Source organism: Eptatretus burgeri, chromosome 18, assembly GCF_056783735.1.
Source record: "Eptatretus burgeri isolate ZD-2024b chromosome 18, Ebu_testis_v1, whole genome shotgun sequence".
NCBI lineage: Eukaryota > Metazoa > Chordata > Myxini > Myxiniformes > Myxinidae > Eptatretus > Eptatretus burgeri.
This window is the reverse complement of record NC_140978.1, coordinates 47,212,691-47,237,612: the sequence shown is the minus strand read 5'-3', so window position 1 is coordinate 47,237,612 and position 24,922 is coordinate 47,212,691. Positions and strand designations below refer to the sequence as shown.

The following is a 24,922-nucleotide window of genomic DNA, read 5'->3' as shown; positions in this document are numbered from 1 at the left end:
GTGAAGAATCGCTTTATAGATTAAATAATTCTGGCATCCAGATTCGGATTTTCACCAAATTCGAATCAATTTGTCCTTGTCACACTCCGAACCTGACCACCAAGTTTCATCCGAATCTGTCCAAAACTTTTTGAGATATGCTGTATATCATTTTTAGCCCCTTCTCTCAATGGTAAAAGAATTGTTGAATTATAGTAGTTTGATCCGGATCTTCACCAAAATCAAAGCAGTTCGTCCTTGTCACACACTGAATAGGTCAGGTCAGGTATGCAGCATGCGCCAGAGCAGCGCGTCGCTGCGTCCACTTTCTGCCGGTACTTCAGGGGCCTCCTTCTGGCCACCCCCCAGGCAGATGCCTGGTCCATCCCCATCTCTTTGAGATGCTGAGCAACCTGATGCAACCACGAGGCATGTGGTCGGCCTATTGGCCTCCTCCACTCACGAGGCTCCCTCGCTGAGAGAATCTTGTGAGCAGAATCAGCGTCAGGAAAACGAGCCACATGTCTATACAGCGGCAGCTGACGCTCACGGACTATTCAGGTAACACATCTCCTTTGAGTCTCTCTCATCAACTGCTCGTTGGACACAAAGTCTGACCAGCGATAGCCAAGGATTCTCCGAAATGACCTAGTACCACAGGAATTAAGTCTCCATCTCAGATCCCTGGTCAGAGTCCAAGTCTCACATCCATAGAGCAAGACTGGAAGCACCAAGGAACTGAAGACTCAGACTTTCATCCTCCCACACAGGTGCCAGCAGCGCCACACCCCATGATCCAGTGAATCTATGACTCCCCAGGCCTGACCCAGACATCTGTTGACTTCTGGTTCACAGCCAGAAGAGACATGAATATCACTGCCAAGATAAGTGAATCTCTCCGTGACCTCAATATCCTCACCACAAACTTGTACAGACAAGATAGTAGCATCCAAGATGTCATTGAAAGCCTGGATCTTCGTTTTGACCAAGCCATTTTGACCCAGGAAACCCATAATCTCGGGTTTCAAGATCTCGGACCTTGATTTCGCTGATGATGCAGTCATCTTTGCGGAGACGTTAGATATCCTTTTGGGGGCCCTCGAGGTGCTGCATGAGGAGTTGGAGCCGCTGGGATTACGGGTTTCTTGGGTCAAAACTAAGATCCAGGCTTTCGGTGACATCTTGGATGCTGCTGTCCTGTCTGTCTGTTTGTGGTGAGGATGTTGAGGTCGTGGAGAGATTCTCCGACTCCTCATTCACCACCTTGACGGCCCCCAAAAGGATATCATGAGTCTCCGCAAAGATGACTGCATCATCTGCAAAATCAAGGTCAGAGATCTTGACATTCCCAAACGATGCACCGCAGCTTGATTTCTCCGACATCCTCCCCAGAATCCACTCCATTCAAGTGCTGAAAAGTGTGGGGGCCAATACACACCCCTGATGAACTCCAGTAACAACTGGAAATATATCAGAGATGGTACCACCACACTTCACAGCACTCTCAGTACCAGAGTATGGTTCATATCAAGAATTATCCCTATCAAGAATTATCCGAGCAAAGACCTTGCCCGGCACAGTGTCACCCTTCGGTAGTTGTTGCAGTCTTGGTGATCACCCTTTCCTTTCCAGAGAGGGACAACGAAGCCCCTCTTCCAGTCATTTGGGATGATGCCTATTTTACAGGCAGAGCACAGAACTGCATGCAACGACACAAGTGCAGCATTTCCACCAGCTTTGAGAAGTTCAGCATGGATGCCACAGATCCCTGGAGTTATGCCCCATTTCAACTGGTTCACTGCAGCCTCTGTTTCCACAAACGAAGTTGGACCACAGTTGATTGGAGGGTCAGCAATAGGAATTGTAACACCCCTGACGTCCAACTCAACAGCTCGTGGATCAACCGAGTACAGCCACTCAAAGTAACCGGCCCAGCGAGCCTTCACTTCGGACTCCTCTGTCAAGAGCCCACCATCCTCTGCTCTAACTGCAGTGCACAAAGAGCCCACCACCCTCTGCTCTAACTGCAGTACACCCAACTGCTCTAAGGACGGTCCACAAGATTTCAAAAATTTCACACAACACTGGACCTGTCCACAAAATTTCATCCGGATCCATCCACAACTTTTTGAGATATCCTGTACCCAACCAGACAAACGTACAGACAGGCAGACAGAAATGGGTGAAAACATAACCTCCTTCACCTTCGGTGGCGGAGGTAAAAAAACATAAAATGTCATAGCCCCCGTTGTTTTAGTAATTTTGCTGTGTAGAGTGAAAGTGCGAGTCCATATTTATGTACAACTAAAATGGCCACCAGTCCACCAATTGGCCTTCTTTGATCAGATTGTAAAAAATATTAAGGGTGTACGTGTATGCTGTCATGTACTGTGTTTGTGCCAATTTTAAACAAAATTGGACCATGGCTGTCTGAGAAATGGTTGTGCAGCACATTTGAGTGACAAAATTGATGCCAGTCGGCCATCTTGGATCTGATCTTAAAACTAAATGACGTACATATGTAAGCCATCATTCTTTATATGTGTGCCATGTTTGAAGAACATCAGAAAATGCATGTCCAAGAAATGGTTGGGGCAACGTTTAAGTAAGAAAATGGCCACCAGTCGGCCATCTTCGATCTGATGTCGAAAAAAGTGACGTGCATATGTATGTATACCATCATGTGTTGTCTTTTTGCCAAGTACGAATAAAATTGGTGCATATATCTCCGAAATGTGGTTGCAGACACATGCATGCACGCACTGACACGAAAATCGAGACCAAATCCATAAGCCCCCATCTCGGACAGACGAACTCCAATGGGGCGAATAACCCGATGTACATACATGAAGCAAAAACGTGTGTGTGTGTGTGTGTGTGTGTGTGTGTGTGTGTGTGTGTGTGTGTGTGTGTGTGTGTGTGTGTGTGTGTGTGTGTGTGTGTGTGTGTCCGTCCGTCCTCCATAACTCCAAAAACATGAAACCTATCAGCCTGAAACCTTGCATGCATACTAAAGGAACTCCAAGGAAGTGCAGGAGTGAAAATTGGGGTTTTGCGTGAATTGAAACATCATTGAAAATGTCTGAAAATGCATTTCAGACATTCTAGATGCAGAATCATTTTGATGAGACTATGAATCATAATTATAATTAATGCTCCATCGCATGTCTGTCTTCCCTTACGTTCACCTCATGCGACCTTCCCTTCCCCCATCCCTCCTCAATCTCCCACCCACCTTGCTCCCCCGCCCTCCTCCCTCCCCCTCCCTTCTCTCTTTCCCCCTCCACCTCCTCACTCTCCCCCTCTCTGTCTAACAGAGAAACCCTAACAGCTTTCTTATTGCGCTACTGGCACCGTCACCTTAACCAAGTTCACCTCTTTTCGCCTCATCGCTTTTGGACCTCTGGCTACGCCCTTGGTTGTCCTGCCAATGGGTGTGTAAAGCAGTGTGGTGGAGTCAGTGCAGCGAAACACTGACCCATGTTTGTTGTGTGATATTTTCTCAGTTCAAAAAGGCCATAACTCTGTGAAAAATTGATGAAACGCCCTGAAATTCAAACTTGTTCTGTAACTTGTCATGATGAAGCCATTCACCAAGCTTCACTTGAATATGTTAAAGGGTATGGGAAAAACTCAGAAAAAACATGTGGGACAGACGGAGAGCAAACCTGCAGTTCCCACCGGTGAAACCAGTGGGGGACTAATAAAGGTGTTCTTGTCACATACTCTTGGAAAAACACTTTAGAAACAAATTAGTTGCATCAATTTAATCACCAAATCAGCTTCAGCAGAGGTTGTACTCCACTTCGAATTCCCCTTGTGTACCCATATCATTCCACCCAAAAGTGGGATGGGGGTGGTGGGGGAGGGGGGAGTACTACTCATGTTTAAAACACAAATCGGAGAAGAAAAAACATCTGTGGAATCTATAATATAAAAGAAGTTTGCTCTTGGTGTGCCTGCATCCGTCTGTCCCTGCGTGCACCCGTCGGGCAACAATTGTCTCATAGGGAATACCACTAATCAAGCAATAACAGTACTCCCTGCACAATCGGTTGGGCAACATGTACGTGCATGCTCACCATAGCTCACATACACACGCATATAGAAAAAAATATGTATATATTGTTGCGACCACGGGTACCGAGACACCAGCTTGTCACTCGGAGGATTAATCCCCGGTTGTCCTCAGTAGAGCCGGACCTGGGGCCACCGCTCACAATTAACGTTATGGTACAGTGGGTTGTTTTAGAACCACGAACACCACCCAGATAACCACGAGTTCCAGTGTCCACCGTCTAATTATTCCGTTTAACTAGGGGTCACGTGGTTACCTGGGCGGGGAGCGCGCCCTCGGCAAAGCACCAATGTTATCTCGATTATATTTGAATTAGGGCGGCCGAGCGTTTTAACCGCTGGTGCGTGCCGACTATTTTTGGTCAAATCTGTGGTAATTACCTCTCTGTCTATCTCGGTTCGAACAATGCTCGACCAATGGAAGGAAAGGACAAACACGGACAGGTAGGAAATTGACAAGTGATTTATTAATAATAAAATGAATAAATAAAAAGAACTTTTTATTTTCTGGCGTAAATAAATGAATTAATTTCAAAGCAAAATCAATGAAAGTGCCAGGAAAGAGACAAAGAGCAGATGCTTATCGGGGGTTGACTACAGCTAAACACAGACATGCGCACCCAACAGATCATTCGGGGGGAGATAATCGTCTCACTCACCAGAAAGTAGTCGTCCGTGAAGTGAAAACGTCCTGAAATGTGTGCGTACGTATCACGTCCGTCGCCAGCACCCAGCCTTGCCGTGCACTCTCTCGTGAACAGCCTTGAACGCCAGTCGACGTCTGGAAGGCACCTAGACCGTCTGTCGCGGGTTTAGACCCTGGTGTTGGTGACCGACCCGTGCCTCACTCGTTGGCCGCGCTGCTCACACCCACACGCGCACCACACGCTCGCTTCCATCTCCTCGTTTGCACGCTAACGTCCGCTTCTTGCTCGCTTCTCAAGCTTACTTCTCGTTCTCTTCTCCCTCCCTGGCTCCCCGCCCCCCCCCCCGCTTTCTTTCGCCTCAGAAGGGACCTCCATTCGTTTTTTTTTTTTTATCTCCGGGCCGTCTAGGCGGCGCAGTGTCCGCCCCAAGCTCACCCCGCCCCACTTGTGCACGGTTGCCATGATGACCCGTGCGCTCTCAAAAAGGCGGGCGTCGGAGCTCTCGAAAGAACGTTGCTGAGGAAATATAATGGTGGGCTTCAGAGCTCGTGAAAGAAAAAAGCTTCCCATAAGAGAGGGGATCTATTCTTTGCCCTTCTCAACGCATCTCATTTAAAATCCCATTAGACATGGGAATGGGGCTAATCTGAACATGCATTTAAGGAAATAACTGTCTGAATGAGAAGGTCTCTTTATTTTAGTTGCTCTGTTTAGTTTTCTCCTGTGTGCTTCTTTCATAAGAACAACTTATTTGCACTTTTTCCAGATTAAGGATGTCATCGAGAATGACACATTAATCTTCATCTAACTTGGGCTTGTGCAGGTGACTGCACCATTAAGACAAATCAAAATGATATATCCAGTGGTAAAGCTAAGTAACTTGCCAAAACTCGATAACCATGTTATCATGTAACCTTCCAAGCCTGGTGTTGGCTTTACGGTTAAGATGGCTGGCTTAAGATCTTAGGGTCCTGGGTTTGATCCTCTGTCGTTCCATTGAAATCGCACCAGGTGTGTTGACTCAGCCTGTCATCCTTCTGAGGTTGGCAAAATGAGCACCAGCTTACTGGTAACGGGGAACTGCATCAGCGGCGCAGCCGAGCTTCCAGAAATGATGCCACCAGCACACAGGCTGTTTTCAAAACATAAACATGTAACTTTCCACGTAAATGATTAAAGAGTAATTCCGTACATGTAATGTGAAATCTGTATACATACTTCATTAGTTTACATTTTTAAATGTGATGTTGTTTTTTGATTCTGTGTGTTTACAGGTCTTGAATCGACGCTGTGTGGAAGCAGTTGTGCTCACTGGGTTAGCACTCGGGTGTCACATCAATCGGAGATCGTATTTTGATCGCAAACACTATTTCTACGCAGATATGCCGGTGAGTTTGTCCACTACCTCTAACATTTTATTCCAGAAACGGTGTTAAAGATGAGGTGACACTTTTTTTTTCTGAAACAATGTTGAGAGGAGGAGTAGGAGGAGGAGGAGGAGGAGGAGATTGGGACCATACTCTGTGTAGAGTGTTGTTGCTGCTTAAGCAGTCTCCTTGCTATTGGGCACAATCCTGGATGGGTCGCCACTCCGACACAGAATACCAGCATGCTGGCACTCATTTCGCCGGCCTCGGAAAAATGACAGGCCGACTTAACCCCACCTGGTATTAATTCAACAGCTGAGCAGGATTTGAACTCAGGACCCTCAGATCCAAACCCTGCTACCCCAACCATTAAGCCAACACCAGGCATGAATGTTGGGGCTCATGTAGGAACTGTAACATATAATGTATGAGAACATAACAGAACAAAAGGAACAGTACAAATAGAGGGGGAACACACCCCAACAGCAGGGATGAGGGAGAAAATAGAGGAAGACGTGGACAAATAAGTGATGTTGAGGAGGACATGGGGTAAACAAGATGGATACAGCAGGCAGTGATGGAGGTGCGGCGTATGCAGGCAGTGATGGAGGTGCGGCGTATGCAGGCAGTGATGGAGGTGCGGCGTATGCAGGCAGTGATGGAGGTGCGGCGTGTGCAGGCAGTGATGGAGGTGCGGCGTGTGCAGGCAGTGATGGTGGTGCGGCATGTGCAGGCAGTGATGGTGGTGCGGCATGTGCAGGCAGTGATGGAGGTGCAGCGTGTGCAGGCTGTGATGGAGGTGCAGTGTGTGCAGGCTGTGATGGAGGTGCAGCGTGTGCAGGCTGTGATGGAGGTGCAGCGTGTGCAGGCAGTGGTGGAGGTGCAGCGGGTGCAGGCAGTTGTGGAGGTGATGTTGATGCAGGCAGTGGCAGTGGTTGATGTGCAGCATGTGCAGGCAGTGGTGGAGGTGCAGAATGTGCAGGCAGTGATGGAGGTGCAGCAATATAAATTGGTCAACATGAGGTATGGGAGACAGTTTTTGAAGGTGATGATATGATGAAATAAGTAGATTCTTCATTCTGCAGGAAGGATTGTAGACAGAATTCTGTGGAGTTTTGAAGGAGCGGGAGTTCGGGACATTGAAGGAAGGGTAAACTATATTGCATCAGGTCACGGCAGGAAGAAGTTGGTTGTGGTACACCGAGGTGTGAATGATTTTGGTAAAGTTTACTCAGAGGATTTAAAAAATAGAAACAGAATATTGGGTAAGTGGCTGAAAGCAAAGGGTTGTGAGGTCATGTTTTCTGGGATTCTCCCAAGATTAGGAAATGATATAGAAATTTTGAGTAGAGCAATAGGCGTCAACCAATGGCTGGAAGAATGGTGTCAGGAGGAAGGTTTTACATGTAAGATGCAGTGGGAATCATTTCAGGGACAAAGGGAGTGTTTCTGGAATGATGGTCATATGTTAACTAGAAAGGAGGCAGCAAGGTTTGCAGTGGGAATTGAAGAAGGAATGCAGGCTTTTTTAGGTCAGCGGAGGGTGGGGAAGCTATTAAGGAAGGAACTGATGAAGTAATTGTGATTAGTAAGGCCAGGCAAGATGATACAATTTCACAGGCAAGAGCACAGTGAGCTCCATCATTAGGAAATGGAAAGAATATGGAACTACCCAGACTCTACCTCGAGCTGGCCATCCGACCAAGCTGAGTAACTGGGCAAGGACCTTGATCAGGAAGGTGACCAAGAACCCAATGACCACTTTGACAGAACTACAGAGATCCTTGGCAGAGATGGGAGAACATCTCAGAAGGACAACGATCTCTGCAGCACTTCACAAATCTAGGCTTTATGGAAGAATGACAAGATGGAAGCCACTCCTGCGAAAAAGCCACTTGAATACTTATTAACTCAAGGCATTTCAGCTTTTCATTTTAAATGAATTTATAAACATTTCGAAAAACATGTTTCTACTTTGTCATTCTGGGGTATTTTGTGTAAATCGGTGAAATTTTTTTTTTTTTTTTAATTTAATCCATTTTATATTCAGGCTGTAACATAACAACATGTGACACAAGTCTTGGGGTGTGACTACTTTCTGAAGGCACTGTACAGGAAGCAAATCATTCCCTCTGATTCTAGTCATCTTCTCTGGTCACAGTGTTCTCCAATTCCAACAACAAATTTGAGTCAATTCTCCAGATCATCATTAATTCCATGTCAAGGGTGAGCTTTATGAAGGTCATGTTCATACCTCTTCAGGATACATACAGTAGACACTGGGCTTAAAAATTCCAAGTTCACATTGCATCTGTTGCACAGATTTCCCTGAACATGTCACTGCTTCATGCAGATAGTCTTCTTTGTGAGGACTGGTGATTGTCCGAGGTCGACCAGCTGGCTTCCTGTCCACAATGCTTCCATGTTGGAGAAACTTCCTTCTCGTTAAAATCATCGGGCACTTTCCCCGTCATTGTCATGTGTAATCCACCAGGGTGTAACCTTCACTTTCTTTGGTGTACTCCACGCAACTGGGCCTGTTGCTAAGACTACCTGAAAGTGAAAATGCAGGCTTAGCTCAACGATAATAACCATTATCCAACATCATCAGATGCCCACACATTCCCACATCTACCTGGCACGTGTTTCTGTGACACCCTGTTGATCCAAGAGAAAGGCATTTGTTCCATAATGCTTGTGTCATATCCATATCTCAGTGGATCTATAAGCTTTCTTGCATTTGATGTACTCACCCTATTCTGACCATGAACTAGTAAGAATATGGTGACGATGCACAACTAAGATAATAAACAGGAAGCAAATCATCCCCCATCCAAAACCATGATCGTTTCTTCACCCATTAAACCACCTACCCACCCTTCCCAAAATTTGCTTCTGTGTCCATCTTGTCTACCCTTGTGTTCTCCCCTCAGTCTCATCATTACCTGCATCCCATGTTTGGCCGTCTCCATCTACCTTCTCCCACCATCCTGCTATTGGCGTTTCCCCCTTTCTCCTGCTGTTCCCTTTGTTATGTTGTGTCATGGTCTGTTCTGTGTCCTCGCTCTTCCACTAGCCAAGACCATGTATGAAAAAAAACAAATGCTTTTGGGTAGATGATGGTGAATGTTTTTCTCACAAGAGTCAGAACATGTACATGGGAGATGGTGGCAGGTGGTTGCTCGTGTGTTTATAGCGAATGTAGTGAGCTTCATACTTGACGCATGCACATGAGAAATAGGAAACAACAACAACAACAACAACAACAACAACACAGTACCCTGGCAATTTGGAATCCGTGTGTTGGCTATGACCCCTTTTGCTTCCGGTTTTTTTTTGCTTCCGGTTTTTGTCATGGGGAATGATGCATGCCGGGAGATAAAGGCATCGTCGGAGACATGAAAGTCCCAAATATCAGACATGATGTATATTTCCTCCACTGATTTTAATAAAGATATCTCCCGCATCATCAAAAAATAATTTTAAATCGTGATTTACATTATTTGATCGCTGATCCCGAATCCAGGCCGAAGTAACCGGAAATTGCGTATACAGTTGTGAACAAGTTATAGGTAAAATCAGAAGCGAATGTAAGGGCCCTGTCACACCTTGACGTTTTAGCCAGCGTATGGCAAGGTATCAAAATGTATGTAAAACGCTGGCGTACGCTGAACTATTGATGTTTTTTTTAAAAGTTTTGGGCATATAATAACGTGTTGGACGTATGCATAATGCATTAGTAATGTACACAGAATGTTTCAATCACATATAGATAACTTATACCAACGAATGCTGAGCGTGTTGTTGGCGTTCACAACCTATGCCCAACGATAGTCTAACTTATGCATTGCGCGGCAGCGTATAGCCGACGATCACGTGGCGTAGGCTATTCATAGGCTGTGGCTCGATGATTCAAATCATAACCGCACTAGACATCGAAGTGTGAAGCCGCTGTCACACCTTGACGTTTTAGCCAGCGTATGCCGACGGATGAAAAATTTGCCGAACCAAGCTGGCACACGTCGAATACGTTATGGGTAAGTTTTGTATACGTTAAGAGCACGCTGGCATACGTCGTCGTACGTCGAGAAATTTTCAGCATGTTGAAAATTTCTCGACGTACTCGGCGTATGACACACGTTCCGCATACGCTGGCATAAGTTGTAGGCATGCTACGCGATCGTTGACGCACGTCGACACTCGTTACTTTTACGTTACTCATAAGTCGAAACACGTCGACGTAATGGTTAGCGTCAGTGTTCCAGACTCCCTGTTTTTTTTGTTTTTTCTTCGGTATGACTGATGTTGACACTTCGATTTCCAGTGCGGTTATGATTTAAATCGTTGAGCGGCAGCTTATTAATTATATTATATCATAACCGCACTAGAAATCGAAGTGTTGACATCACCGTCACGCCGAAGAAAAAAAACAAACAAAAAAAAAACAGGGAGTCTGGAACACTGACGCTAACCATTACCTTGACGTGTTTCGACTTATGAGTAATGTGTGTCAACGATCGCGTAACGTGCCTACAACACGTTACTCATAGGTTAGAAATAAGTTTCGGGTACGCTAAACATTACCTCGACGTGTTTCGACTTATGAGTAACTTACAAGTAACGTGTGTCAACGATTGCGTAACGTGCCTACAACGTATGGCGAAGCGTATGCGGAACGTGTGAGTCATACGCTGGCATATGTCGAAAAATTTCAAGCATGGAAAATTTGTCTAACACCTCGGCGTACTACGACGTATGCCAGCGTACAAAGATGTACCTGTATGCCAGCGTACTACGACGTATGCCAGCGTTCTCTTAACGGAAACAAACACCCATAACGTATTCGACGTGTGCCAGCGTTTTAGCCAAATTTTGCATACGTCAGGCATACGCTGGCTAAATCGTCAAGGTGTGACAGGGCCTTAAGAAGAATTCTACGTTCGCTTCTAGTATTTATTTTTTTAGATGAGATCCTGTTCTAGGTGGTGTAGTTGTTGTGAAGGTAATGTTGAGGTATAATGCTGAGGTAATATTAATTTTTTAGATGAGATCCTGTTCTAGGCAGTGTAGTTGTCGTTGTGAAGATAATGTTGAGGAATTTTTTTTTTTTTTTCAGATGAGATCCTGTTCTCGACGTGTAGTTGTTGTTGTGAAGGTAATGTTGAGGTAATATTTATTTTTTCAGATGAGATCCTGTTCTAGGCGGTGTAGTTGTGAAGGTAATGTTGAGGTAATATGCAGTGGTGTTATCACGGTTATAGAAATGCACAAATAATTAATTTGATCTATAGTATACCCAATCACACCTTTATGACTAAAAAATTAACAACAAAACTAGAGAGTAAATACTCCAGCAGTTTTAAGTCTACCTAATTTTATAATAAAGATATCTCCCGCATCATCAAAAAATAATTTTTAATTGTGATTTACATTATTTGATCACTGATCCCGAATCCAGGCCGAAGTAACCGGAAATTGCAGCATCGAATGTAAGAAGAATTCTACGTTCGCTTCTGGGCTTTGCCTATTCCATATAAAGTTATAAGTTGTGAGAAAATGGCTGTTTACAACCCCCAAGTAAGGTGCATCTTCACAGTTATTCACATCTGGTGCCATATTTTATGCTCGGAGCTCGCTATCTCACTCATTGTATAGGACCTATACTATAGGTGGTACAAAAAAATGTGATCGTATAAAGTTTTGTCGTGATTAACCTTCAGAACTCAGAGGAGTATGGAATCACGCATCATATAATGCAGAGGAGTAGGGGAAATTGCATCGCTCCAAGCTCCCGATTTGAAAAGTATAGCACTTTCAAAAGTGATGATTTGAAGATCAGACATTCGATGATATGAGTGAGGAAAGTGAAAAAAAAATTTTAGTGCTTTATCGTACAGAAACCGATGCGGCCTGTTCCAAGTCAAGCCATATTTGAGCAGGCCCGAAATAAAATGGTGGCTTAAAACCCCTGTGAGGTGATGGCGGGTTGAGTTGACCAGGATGGCGTGCCACCTTCTTGGTTAGGCTTTTTTGGTTTTTAATTATGAGCGTTGATCATCCCTTAAATTATCTTCAAAATGGGTGGTTATATTTACCCAAATCCCCAGTTTTCATTTGTGCACTCCCATGGAGTTCCCTCATACACGTAAGGTTTTGGGCCACTTGGTTTCGTGGTTTTTGGAGTTCTGCAGGACACACACACACACACACACACACACACACACACACACACACACACACACACACACACACACACACACACACACAATCATTTTATGGATTGATATGCTTCACCTTAACCTCCTCTTTGCAGGCAGGATATCAAATCACACAGCAGCGTGTCCCTGTGGCTGAACGAGGAGTGCTGCATGTGCCTGGTGGAGAGAGAAAACTGGGCATTACATGTGTCCAGCTGGAACAGGACAGTGGAAAGTCCTTGCATGATGTAGCTGAAGGCCTCACCTTGGTGGACCTCAATCGAGCTGGTCAGACATTATTTTTTTCTTTTGATGAATGTGATTGTTTTTGATTTACTTAATGCGTGTGCATGCGCAAAGCGGGGTAAACCAATTCCTTCAGTCTGTTGGTCAGTCTGTGATCGAGTAACTGCATAATCTCAATTTAATTCTGTATTTTGAACATTGTGGAACACAAATCACTTCCAAAAACCTGCAGTTTAGTTTCTTTGGCTCTGAAGTTGGCAAAATTCCACGGTCTTGACCAATCAAATTTGTCGTGCTCTCCCCATTGTATCTCTGCCTGCATAAGTTACTTTACGTCTAGCCCAGTCACCTAAAGGCTTTTTACCACCCTTTTACCCTTTTTACCCTTTTGCCCAAAGGAGAGGGTATTGCATTTGGGTCCATTTGGTACTTGCAAAATCAAAGATTTTTCTAGTGTATTGGTCAGTCGTTTTTGTTATTTTGTCTGTCTGTCTGTCTGTCTCTGTTTTTGTTTGTCGCCAACAGCTCACAATTCAAAACTGAAAGTCATGAAACTTTACCAAATTGGAGAGGTAGTCTCAACTGAGAAGCCTATTGATTTTGAGGTCAAAGGTCATCTTGAGGTCAAATTTCGGAAATCGTCATTTTTCACCCGATTGAATTGAAATTTGAACAAGATTTGCATATTGCATCGCTAAATTGGGAAACCAAATGTTTTTGAGGTCAAAAGGTCAAAGGTAAACTCAAGGACAAACTTCGAAAATCATCAATTTTTATCTGAAACATCTTCAATTTTCATCCGATTTAAATTGTAAGTTGAACATGATTTGCATAGTCCATCACTGAATTGGGAAAGTAACAATTTTTATATCAAAAGGTGAACTCAAGGTCAAACTTGTAAAATCATCAAATTTCTTCTGAAAAATCGTCAATTTTCATCTGATTAACCTGATAATGAAGCAGCAATTGCAGAGTCCATGACTGAATTTGGAAACCAACTATTTTTGTGGTCAAAAGCTCAAAGGTCAACTCAAGGTCAAACTACTAAAATCAATTTCAATCTGAAAGATAATCAATTTTCATCTGATTCACCTGAACTTTGATTTAAGATTGTAAATTTTAATCTTGATGAAATGGACAATTTCATGTATCCATGGCAACCTTTGGAGAGGCGGATGGATTTTACAAGTGTTGTGCTCTGCATGATGTCTTTTTCTTGTTATGCCTCCGCACCAAGGGTGCCGGAGGCATTATGTTTCCGGGTAGTCCGTCCGTCCATTCGTCCGTCCGGATTTTCGTTTACGCGATAACTGAAGAAGCAAATTGTAGAATTTCATCAAACTTGGTAAAAAGGTAAAGTAAGACAGGGCAATTAAGTAATTAGATTTTGGGTCAGATGTGGTAAAGGTCAAGGTCAAACTCTGAAATTTTACTCTTTACACCCTAACTCAAGAAATATTGGACAGAATTTCATCAAACTTGGTACAAACGAAAAGTAAGACAGGGCAATTAAGTGATTAGATTTTGAGCCAGATGTGGTAAAGGTCAAGGGTCGACTGCGTGCAGTCGACGGGTATGCCTCTGCTCTCCCGCACAAACACTTGAGTATTGACATATTTGACCCTTGACCTTCATCATATCTGTCCCAAAATCTAATCACTTAATTGACCTGTCTGACTTTACATTTGCACAAAGTTTAATGAAATTCTGTCTTTTATTTCTAGTTAGGGTGTTAGCAATGAAATTTCAGAGTTTGACCTTGACCTTTGACCCTTGTCCTTTACCACATCTGGCCCAAAATCTAATCACTTAATTGCCCTGTCTTACTTTACCTTTTTACCAAGTTTGATGAAATTCTACAATTTGCTTCTTCAGTTATCGCGTAAACGAAAATCCGGACGGACGGACGAACGGACGGACGGACTACCCGGAAACATAATGCCTCCGGCACCCTTGGTGCGGAGGCATAAAAACATCAAGGGTTAGGGTCAGGCGTCTGATCAAAGCGGGTTTTATTTATTTATTTATTTTCCTTGTTGACGCTCGTATGAGAGCCAACACATAACGCAAAAGGGGGGCATGAGACAAGAGGGGTGGGAGTGGGAAGGACAAAACTTTGGGAACAGAGACATTAGATCTGTGGAAGGGAAAGGGGGGGGGGACAAGGGAGTAGATAATGGGGTTTCTGCGATGCCCATTCAAATGAATGGGGAAAAAGGGAAAAACTTTCTGACTCAAGCCCCAAAAGCTCAAAATGGGAGACCGATTTTCTCCCCACCTATCCCCTTCCCTCCCATGCAAGCAAATGTAAAATTGACAGTGAAAGATTGAGACTTGCTGATTAAAACACTTATTTCCCTTTCATATTTTCATTCCACTCAAAGAGCGAACCAACGAATATTTATCCATGTTCTACTTTTGGGAATAACTTAATTTTCTTATAACATTCATTTCCATCGAGTACACATATTCACAAAGAATAACTTCATTCTTGGTTTAAGTGTCTTTGTTGAGCAGAAATAAAATTATAAACTTCTCTTAATGCTCTTATTTGACCACCTCCTGAGCCACATATCATTTTGAGATTCATTGTCGTGAATTGTTTTTCCATTGTTCAATTGATAACCCTCAAAGTTTTCAGTCCATTCAAGGATATTTAATTTTTTCTTCACATCCTCCAACTTATTTGTAATTAAATTTATTCGCTTATTTGTTTCATCTACTTTAACCCCGGTTATTTCTTCAATAAGACTTATTTGATATTTCTCACATTCTTTGTTTCCCATTTAAATACCAAGGCTGATTACATCTCCACTCTTTGGTTTGGTTATTGCTTGGTTCTATCATTTATAAATCAGTAAAAATATGGCGGTGGCCTGTTAAAATTCCCAACCCAATATCTTAACACATACTTTGAACCATAAGGGAGACTATTGATTCCATTCTCTAAAATATATCTTTTATCATCAAAAGCTCCTAATGCTTTTTCATTTATCTCTTCTGTATATAATTGATGTTTATAACTTCTTATTGCATTCATTTTTCTGTATTCCTTCTTTCAGGTTAAACAGTTGTAATAATGTTTAAAGTTTATTGTTTCCTTGATTGTATTTTTCTTTATTCCCTTTAGCTTCTTATCACACCTTTCAATGTTGTTATTATCAATATACGTGAAAGCATTAGACTTTGATCTCAATCCAATAAATTCACTCATGACTTTCCCACCCAATTCATCTTTAAACTTACCAATATCCTTTTTATTCTTTGATGAAAAAAAACACATCACCTGACTTATAATTACTTGTATCATATATATCAATATTATCAATCATATCCTCATATACATCACTTGTCTTAATTTCTAATAGAACACTATCTGTATCCATATATAACAGACACATTATCCTCATACTTTATTTTTAATAAAGTAATAGTCATACATTAACGACTTTGACAAGTCAAGAATTGATGTTCCATTATGAATAGGTTTATCCATTTCAATACTCTTTTTTTCAAATGAGTAGCACAAAAGTTCTCTGAAAACACCTCTGTTTGGTCAAAACTTGCTCTATTAATTTACTTTGAAGCCTGTTTCCAAGATGCAGCAAGTCTTAAGTTTTGTCGATTCCTAACATTTTCCATAGTCTTTCCAAATACAGCATTATTCATTAATTTATAAAAGTCTTCTCAAAATCTGTTTTTGCTTCTGTTCTCCTTTTTGTATTAAAATCAATATACTTCTTTAATCAATGACATTTCAAAATCCTATGAATTTTCCTCACATTCAACCCAGCAGATAAATATTGTCTCAAGTTCCTTTGATGCAAAACATAACTTTCTTTATCATTTAATGTAGTAAGTAGTTTTTCTGGAGATTTACCTTTTTTATTAAATGACCGTTGGTAATCACTTCACCATTCTTTTCTTGGACTTTCTCTATCAGGGGCATAAGGTAGGTCTTTATGTTTGTGATGAAGTTCTTCTGGATATTTTAAATCAACCTCAAAATAAGATCCAACTTCAGCTTCATCCAGTTCTTTTTGAGAGGAGACAACAATGTCTTGTAAAAGTTTTTCATAATGTTTTTCTTTAACCCATTTAAGTTTTCCGTAAGCTAAAGATTGAGACATTGCCCACCCACACAAATTGTTAGCATCATATTACATCAGGTAAGAGTTGTCCTTATTCTTATGATAATCAGGAAGATATTTGTTATTTGCTTTCGTATATCTCTTGGAACATACTTGAGATATTCCTCCTCTTTTAGCCTTCTCTATCATAAAAAGCATATCTATATCACTGATTAATTCCAAATTCTGTTTTGTCATTTTTAACATAGCACTCCAAGCCAAACCCGGGGCTGTGTAATCGTGAGCGGGGTCTAATCCATAAGAATTTTTATAAGACAGACTGTTCTAAAAGTTTGAAACACATCAGCCAATAACAATACATCAGTTTTAAAATACAAATCATGATATTCTCCAAGATTCTTTATATTAAACTTCTCCCAAACCTTTTTAGCTTGTGTGTAATCTCTATCGGAAATATGAGTTTTATTCAACTTGCTATAGAAACTTTCCCTTGAAGGAAGTTGTGTTTCTTTAAACTTCTCAAATGAATCCATGTTGTCATATGGATATATTCCCTTTTGTGATGAGAGATCAATCTCTTCTTGATTTGAGAAATGTGATTTAAGATTCGGTAAGTTTTTAATATTTGATGCTAACTTAGATAATGGACTTGCCATGAACTTGTATGTGTCAAGAAATCTGATATGGGTTATGGGGGATGTATGAATTGTTTTTGTGAAGGAGTTGTATTTTTGATCTGTGTTTGGAATGGCAGAAATATCTCCAGATGACTTTGAAAGTTCATTTATAAATAGATGTGTGTCATAGTGAGCGTTGTTGTGAAGAAAGACAGGAATAAATTTTGGAGGCTTGTAATTAAGTAATTTTTTTCCAGTAAGATGACAATGATCCTGAAATTTGACCACTCCCTCAATTTTCTCCTCACAAATATGACAGATGCTGTTCTCTCTAAATTCCTTTTTCTCTCCCTTTGTTAATGACATTGGTTTATAGGTTTTAACCATTATCTCTCTTCGTCTTATGCAGTCTTTTTCCAATCGTCTTTCAAACTCCTCTGGGGCATCTTCTCCACTATAAAGTTCTAACTTGTATTCATCACCAACAGATGATTTGATGTAATAACAGAAACCACAAGGAATATGTTTTTATTTATTTGTGTATGATTTATTTGGATTTGGAGAAACAGTATCTATCTTTTCAAGGATACTTTCAACATCAGCATATATCACAAACGGGTGTTTTATAGGTTTGTTAAAATCTTTGAATGATATGTTTGAACCTGCTTTTGGTAAATTGATTACGGTTGATTTATGATTACGACAATATTTTGAATGTTGCTTTAATCGTTCTTTTGTATGAAAGGAGTTGAGACATCTCTTACAAGGATACGTTTTACATTTTTCTCTTGTATAGTTGTGATTTGGTTAATCTTGATAAATTTTTGATGAAAGCATAATGTGATTTTTTTCCTTTGCAGTAAAGTAGAGAAGGTCAATGTGTGTTTCATCATTTATATAGTTGTTTGACATTTTTCATATCTGAACTTTGTTTGTATCCGTTAATCCATATACATTAACAGATAGATTATTCATTTTCTCAAATTTAGGAATACCTCTCAATGACATTGGAAACTTTAAATCTTTAACATTTAATGTATTCTCCTATTTCTCATAATGTTCAACCCTTTCAGGTTTCCATTGTGGAGGATGTAAGTGAGCAAGAACAGACCATAGAAAACATTTATTATCTTTGTTTTGAATATTTACAACCACTTTCTTAAGTTTTATCTCTTTTGGTAAATCAATATAAGAAGAAGCTTGAAGAGGATCTGATTTTAAGATGTGTATTTCCAAAAAGATTATTTTTGTAATAGCAAATCCACTACCTACTACAGTGTTATCAACATCTTGTTCTTGTCACTGGAGTTCATCGTAAACATCACATCTTACAAAATCTTGAAATGATGAGATAAAGTTAGGGTTTGTCCTCATATAGGGAGTAGTTTAATCACCTTCTCTTACCATATGCAATTTTACTCCCATATAAAACTTACAAGTTTTCATTTCACTTTATGTGTTTTTAATTATAGCTTCATTACTTTGTTTAACCATATCATCAGCTTCAATGATTGAAGAAGGTCTGGGGTCTTGAAAGGGAAACAATCTTATTTTTATATGTCTTTTAAATGCCCCATCAGTGTTTTCAATGGAGAATTTAGTGGCACCTTCCCTTTCTTCATTGTTCTTGTGTTTGCGTGGTTGAAGGTGTTTATTATAAAAAAATTAAGAATATCATTATCACATCTATCACAATGTTTTGTTTCTTGGTCAAGTGGAGATATTTGTCTGAAAATATTGAATGTGTGTTTGTTGGTTTGAAGGTGTTTTTTTATAACATTTATATTCATGATTACAAACATCGCAGTACATTGTAGTCACCATATTTATATAACAAAACTTTGCTTAAAATAAAATTTTCTTGATGAAAATTCCGTTTAATTTATCGGTGAATCTGTGCTTAAAACCATTTTATCCTCCAACTTTTTTCACTTAATAAATACAATGTATCAAGACACAAAAGACAAGTTTCAATCAATCTCTGCATTTGTAAAAGATCCAGAGAAATATGTCGAGGATGTAAAATTGAATAAAGATAAATATAAGAACTATTGGATAAAAACAATTATGGTGAATAATATGAGTTCTTCAATTTCCTTCAGTGGAAGGACTTTTAGAATATCTGGAAGAACATCAATTGAAGTAGCTCTAACAAAAGTTTCTCCTCTCCTTCTGGCAATATATTAAAAACTAAAAGCAATGAAACAAGAAAAAGTATCAAAAAAGAAAAACCTTATGGATGAAGCTTTAGAAAGAAAAGATAAGACCATCTGTAATATGCAAGGAGAAATTTGTATTTTTTTTCAACAACCCGAAAGATGTAAATCCTAATGAAATAAAGGATGTTAATATATCAGGTGAAATGACATTTCATTCAATAGTGGTTCAGGATCATTTTAAAATTACCTTTAAAATAAAAAATGAAGTAGTTGAATCTGCTAATGAAAAAAGTATATAGATATAGATGGTAATGTTTTTTTCTACTAATTAAATACGAGTCATTATTCAACTGAAGATTTTGAAGATTATAAGAGTGATGATTGTATCTTTGTTGGAACACAAGACAGTTATGATACTGAGAGTTTGTGTTCAAACAACAGTTATGAAAGTAGTTTTGTAGATAATTGTGAAAGCATCAATGAAAGTAGCGAAGATGATACCGAAGATGAATTTCATTTGAAGTAAAGTTTTACTTTATAAATATGAATAGTTTACTAGATTTTGAGCCTGTTGACTCTCCTGATTCTCCACATGACAAATTTGATAATTGTTTTGCGTGTGAAAGACCGGGATTAAACACAGTCAAAAGTATATAAACAATGTATATTCTGTGATTATCTTCCAATTAATGATAATAAAAAATGTAAAAAGCACTATAATTCTTTGAGATTTACACCAAAAATGAATTACTTTACAAGATTGATTCGAGAAATGAATGTAAAGTCTGAGCCTGATAATACACCTTTTCTGACAAGAGAAGAGACTGAACAAATGATGACCATGTTTCATGGATTGATGATTTATATTACTAACGATTGTCATTTTCAGGGAAATATCAACACAAGATATTGTAGAAATAAAATAATGGATTATCTTGAAATTAAACCTGAACTTCGATTGAAACATAGAGTTTCCAAAAAACCAATAAAAGAAATTAAATAACCTGTTTTCCAAATATATAACTGAATGATATTTTACCCATTTGGGAAAATAAGATAAAATTTAACAACCATAAAAATCTTCCAAATTCATTAAGATGTCTCATTGTTGGCTCAGGCGGATGTGGACAAACTTGCTTACTTTTAAAGATGCTCCTTACTCCCAACTTTTTCGATTATGATAATTTAATAATTTTCACAAAGTCGAGTTTTCAACCTGAGTATCAATTACTCTCACAAGGTTTTAATGCTGGTCTTCAAAAAGAAGATATAATCGGTTTATTTAAACTTCAAAACAAACCAAATTATTACAACATTGAAGATATAATACAACTATTTTGTGACACACAGAGATATAAAAAGAAATCGAAGCCGATAACTTGTATTCTTAGAGGTAATACGGATGATATACCTTCTCCCCAAGATTTGGATAAATCAAAAAAGAACCTCGTTATCTTTGATGATTGTGTTAATGAGAGAAACCAAACGGCAATGGATAGCGAGTACACAAGAGGGAGACATTCTTCTTGTAATTGTATTTATCTTCGCCAATCATACTTTCAACTCCCTCATCGCTCCATCAGAAACAATGATAATCCTTTTATTTTATTCAAGTTAAACTCAATAGACATAAACAATTTTTGGAGAGACAATTGTTCTCCATTATGTAGTAAAAAGGAATTTGGGGATTATATGAAGCACACGACTGAAAAATATAAATATATTGTTGTGAAACAAGATGAGATATTAAGGGATATGTTTTTTATTTTCTAAACAATTACATATATAAAAAATGACAACTCTTATAATTATTATAAATCTTGTGGGTAAATCTGCTTCTGGAAAAAAAACTTTCATAAATCAAGGTTCTTGTTATAGTACAAATGAGAATATTGAAAATTTGCTTAAAAAGCACCATGTAGTTCGTATTGTATCATCAACAACTGGAGCAATTTGACGTGGAGAAGTTGAAGGTGAAGATTATTACTATATTTCAGAAGAGGAACATATGCGATTGAGGAATGAAGGCCAAATATTTGAGGAGGTTTCTCTTGGCACAACAAAATATTCACATTGCAAGAGCTGTTAAAGAAACTAAAATCTGGTGGTCTTGGGATATTAGAAACTAATCCAGAAGGAATGAGACAAATTATTAAACATCTGAGTGGTAATGGGGTTCAGATTTTATCATTCAGTTTTGATGTTGATGAAGAAACTCAATGCAAACGTATGAAAAGCAGCGATACAAGTATTAGTGAAGAAGAAATTACAACTCGTATTAATGTTAAGAAAGAATTTGATGAAATATTTAAAGAAAAGGATTGATTTGAACACATCTACTTTAATGATGAAGAAAAGGAAAATTTCCCTATTGACCTTGATAATTCAGTGAATGATATTTTCCAATAAATAAATGGCTGCGAAAGAAAGAGCAAGAAGATTTAAGGAGCATCAAGAGTTGGTTTCAAAAGTTGTAAAACAACAGGAAGACATAAAGAAGAAACGCAGGCAGAAACTAACGGGTGAAGAAGCATTTGAAAGAAAACAAGAGAAAATTTTTAAACCACTTTTAAAAACTTCGCAAGAAAAAATTATAGATGCTTCCACAGTTCCCACAATAGAATATACTCCTAAAAAACTTCAAATGGTAAAAGATTTCAGTCAAATAATGGAGGAAGAATTTGAGCATATTGGAGAATTAGAATTTGATGGTGAAGGATTATTTCAACAACTGGAAGAGGCAACTCAACTCCCTGATTATATTGTGAAGGCTCTTCAAAACGATGAATATTCAGCGGATTCAAAAACCAAAGCAGGACTCATTCCAACAGAACAACCAGCAATATTTCATCTTGTTCAAGAAAAGGGATTGATATTTAATGATGAATTAAGGTTCTTGAATTCTGCTCAACCTCCTGTTAAACTAACTCTGAGATTAATGTTTCTTCTAACAAAAGATGGAAAACAAGGTTCAACTGTGAGGGATATTTGAAAGTATTTTGATAAACCATTGGATATGAAAAATGAGAATGAGAGAGTATATATTGATCTGCTGGACTCTCTTAATTATAGGGTTAGTCTATCTGGTAAAAGTAGCAAGAATGAGAAGCAGAAACACATTATTCAGGCTTTAAGTAGCCTTGGTTCAGGTGTTAGTTTTCTTCCAAATGACCCATCACAATCAGTTAATAGACTGTTATTGCTGTGAGGTAGTCAGAAGGCTGGAAATAACAATTGTTTTAATGAAGCATCAGCCATTTTAGACCAGTTGATGAACATGAAAATAATTAATAAATCTCAATATAAAGACATTTTATCTCATTAAATAAGATGAGAAGCCCAATCCTGAGTTTTAATTTCACAACAAGCGACCACACATCTTCATTCCCATACCCACGAAAACTTGACGCAACAAAAGAATATGAGGCGTCTTTATTGTCCATGGAAGCTTATAATACCTTGTTTAATATCACCGAGAAAAATGACAAGTTTAGTTGTAATCCGGGAAGTGGATACAAAACGATAACAGTTTCACCCGGAGCATATGAGATTTCTCTAATATCTTCCGAAATTGCTCGCCTTATGAAAGAACAGGGCAAGCCTGGTGTTGGCTTAGTGGTTAGGGTGGTGGCTTGGGATCCCAGGGTCCTGAGTTCAAGCCCCGTTGGGCCACTGAATTAATACACCAGGGGGTTGACTCAGCCTGTCATCCTTCCGAGGTCGGCGAAATGAGTACCAGTGTACTGGTCCCGGTGGATGCCCCGGTAAGAATAGGTGTACCATATCCCTGTGTGTCGTAAGAGGCGACCAGGGTTGGTGTCAGGAAGGGCATCCGGCCATAAAACATTGCCTCAAGAAAAAGCCCAACCCCTGCACAGCAGGGAAAAATGGCTGTAAAAAACGGTCATTTATATGAAAGAACAGGGCGATGAACCAAAAAATATTGTTATAGATGTTCAAAAAACATACTTCAAAATAAACGATTAAACTTTAAAATAACGACAAGGTTGATTTCACAATTGATAATTCATTTTGAGAGTTATTGGGTTTCTCCTCAAAAAAGATTGAGACGAATGGGATGTTTTACAGTGATAATGTCGTTCAAATATCCTCAGGCATAAATTTGGTATTAATTCACTGTGATTTGATTGATGGCGCTTATAATGATGGAATAAGAACAAATACAATATTTTCATTCAGTGCATACTCAACCCCAACTGGTTATTAATTCAATATGTAACCCAAAAATCTGGTTTATCTCCCTGTTTCTGGAAAAACCACATACAGAGTAAATTTTAGGATAACCGACCAAGATAATCACATGATTTCTTTTCATGGAGAAATTATATCCATCAGAATTCCCCTACGTGAAGTTTTTCAATAAATAAATACGATCGTTATTGTGAGGAAACACGAGTTGGGAAAATATGAAATAATTACATGGGATGGGATGTTCCTTTCCCCATACTACAAGGGTGAAGGTATGTATCTTGGTGGAGGATACTATAAACCTAAGAGACAAAAGGGTATCAGACATCAATTTAGAAAAAAAGGAGATGGGATAATTGATACTCTAATGGGTATTGGTTCAACTATTCTTAAACAAAGACCCAATTGGTTCAACTGCTTCTGCTGTGGGAAATGTAGCGAGTGTTATAAAGAGTATAAAAGATGCCCAAAAGGAATCTCATAAATTGCAAGCAATTAAAGAATTTTAAAAAGGCAAAACTCAGTTGTCTCCCCAAGAGCGACAGAAAATAATTCAAATACTTGGGTCAGGGTTTCAAAAGTTTTTACATCTTCTTTTCTAAATAAATACAAGTATGGAAGCAATTGATAGTTTCTATGATTTGGATGATATCATTGTCATCTCAAACTCCACTAAAAAAGAAGACTACTTCAAGGTAAATGCCATAACTGGAACAGAGTGGAATGCAAATGGAACAAAAAGCTTTGAAATAAATAATCAACAAACTTATTTGAATCTCTCCAAAAGTTTCTTGTTGTGTAAATTTTCATTCACTAAGGCTGTGAATAACACAAACGCTACACTCGTAAATGATTTATTCTGGAAAATGTTTGATCGTGTTCGTTTGTATATTGGAACACAAGAAGTTGAAGCGGTTGATTATGTCTCTGCTTCATCTGAAATGATGAAATTTACACTATATTCATTTAGTGATAGAATGGGAAAGGGAGTTGTCGAAGGTTTTATTCCTGATATGGCAACGGGAACAAACACAGACCCTGGAAATAGTCAAAGGAAAGGAAAGGAATGTATAATGATGATACAAAAGCAGGTAATAGTTTTACTATGGCAGTTCCTCTTCAAGGTATATTTTGATTTTGTGATCATGATAAAGTTCTGTCTGGTCTTAAAATTAGATTTCAACTGCAAAGGAATGATAATGAAAATAGATTGCTTTTTGGTGTGGCTAATGCTTTTGCTGATCAGAATAAATTTCTAATTGATGAAATTAGTTGTTATATCAGTGAATATACTACTAATCTTGAAACAGAAGAGATGTTGAATGGAAGACTT

At 39.2% G+C, this 24,922-nt stretch overlaps 1 protein-coding gene across 7 annotated transcripts in view; it reads left to right on the top strand.

Moving 5' to 3' along the window:
* Positions 1–24,922, top strand: part of GATB (glutamyl-tRNA amidotransferase subunit B) — a 234,815-nt gene that overhangs the window by 30,735 nt on the left and 179,158 nt on the right. For all 7 annotated transcript variants that reach the window (XR_015053363.1, XM_085864528.1, XM_085864532.1 and 4 more), the window contains exons 3-4: positions 5,978–6,091; positions 12,384–12,555. Coding sequence is in view for 6 of the 7 variants with exons in the window: in XM_085864528.1 (XP_085720654.1) it covers positions 5,978–6,091; positions 12,384–12,555 (286 nt within the window). In the remaining variant the exon portion in view is untranslated. The remainder of the gene's footprint in view (positions 1–5,977; positions 6,092–12,383; positions 12,556–24,922) is intronic.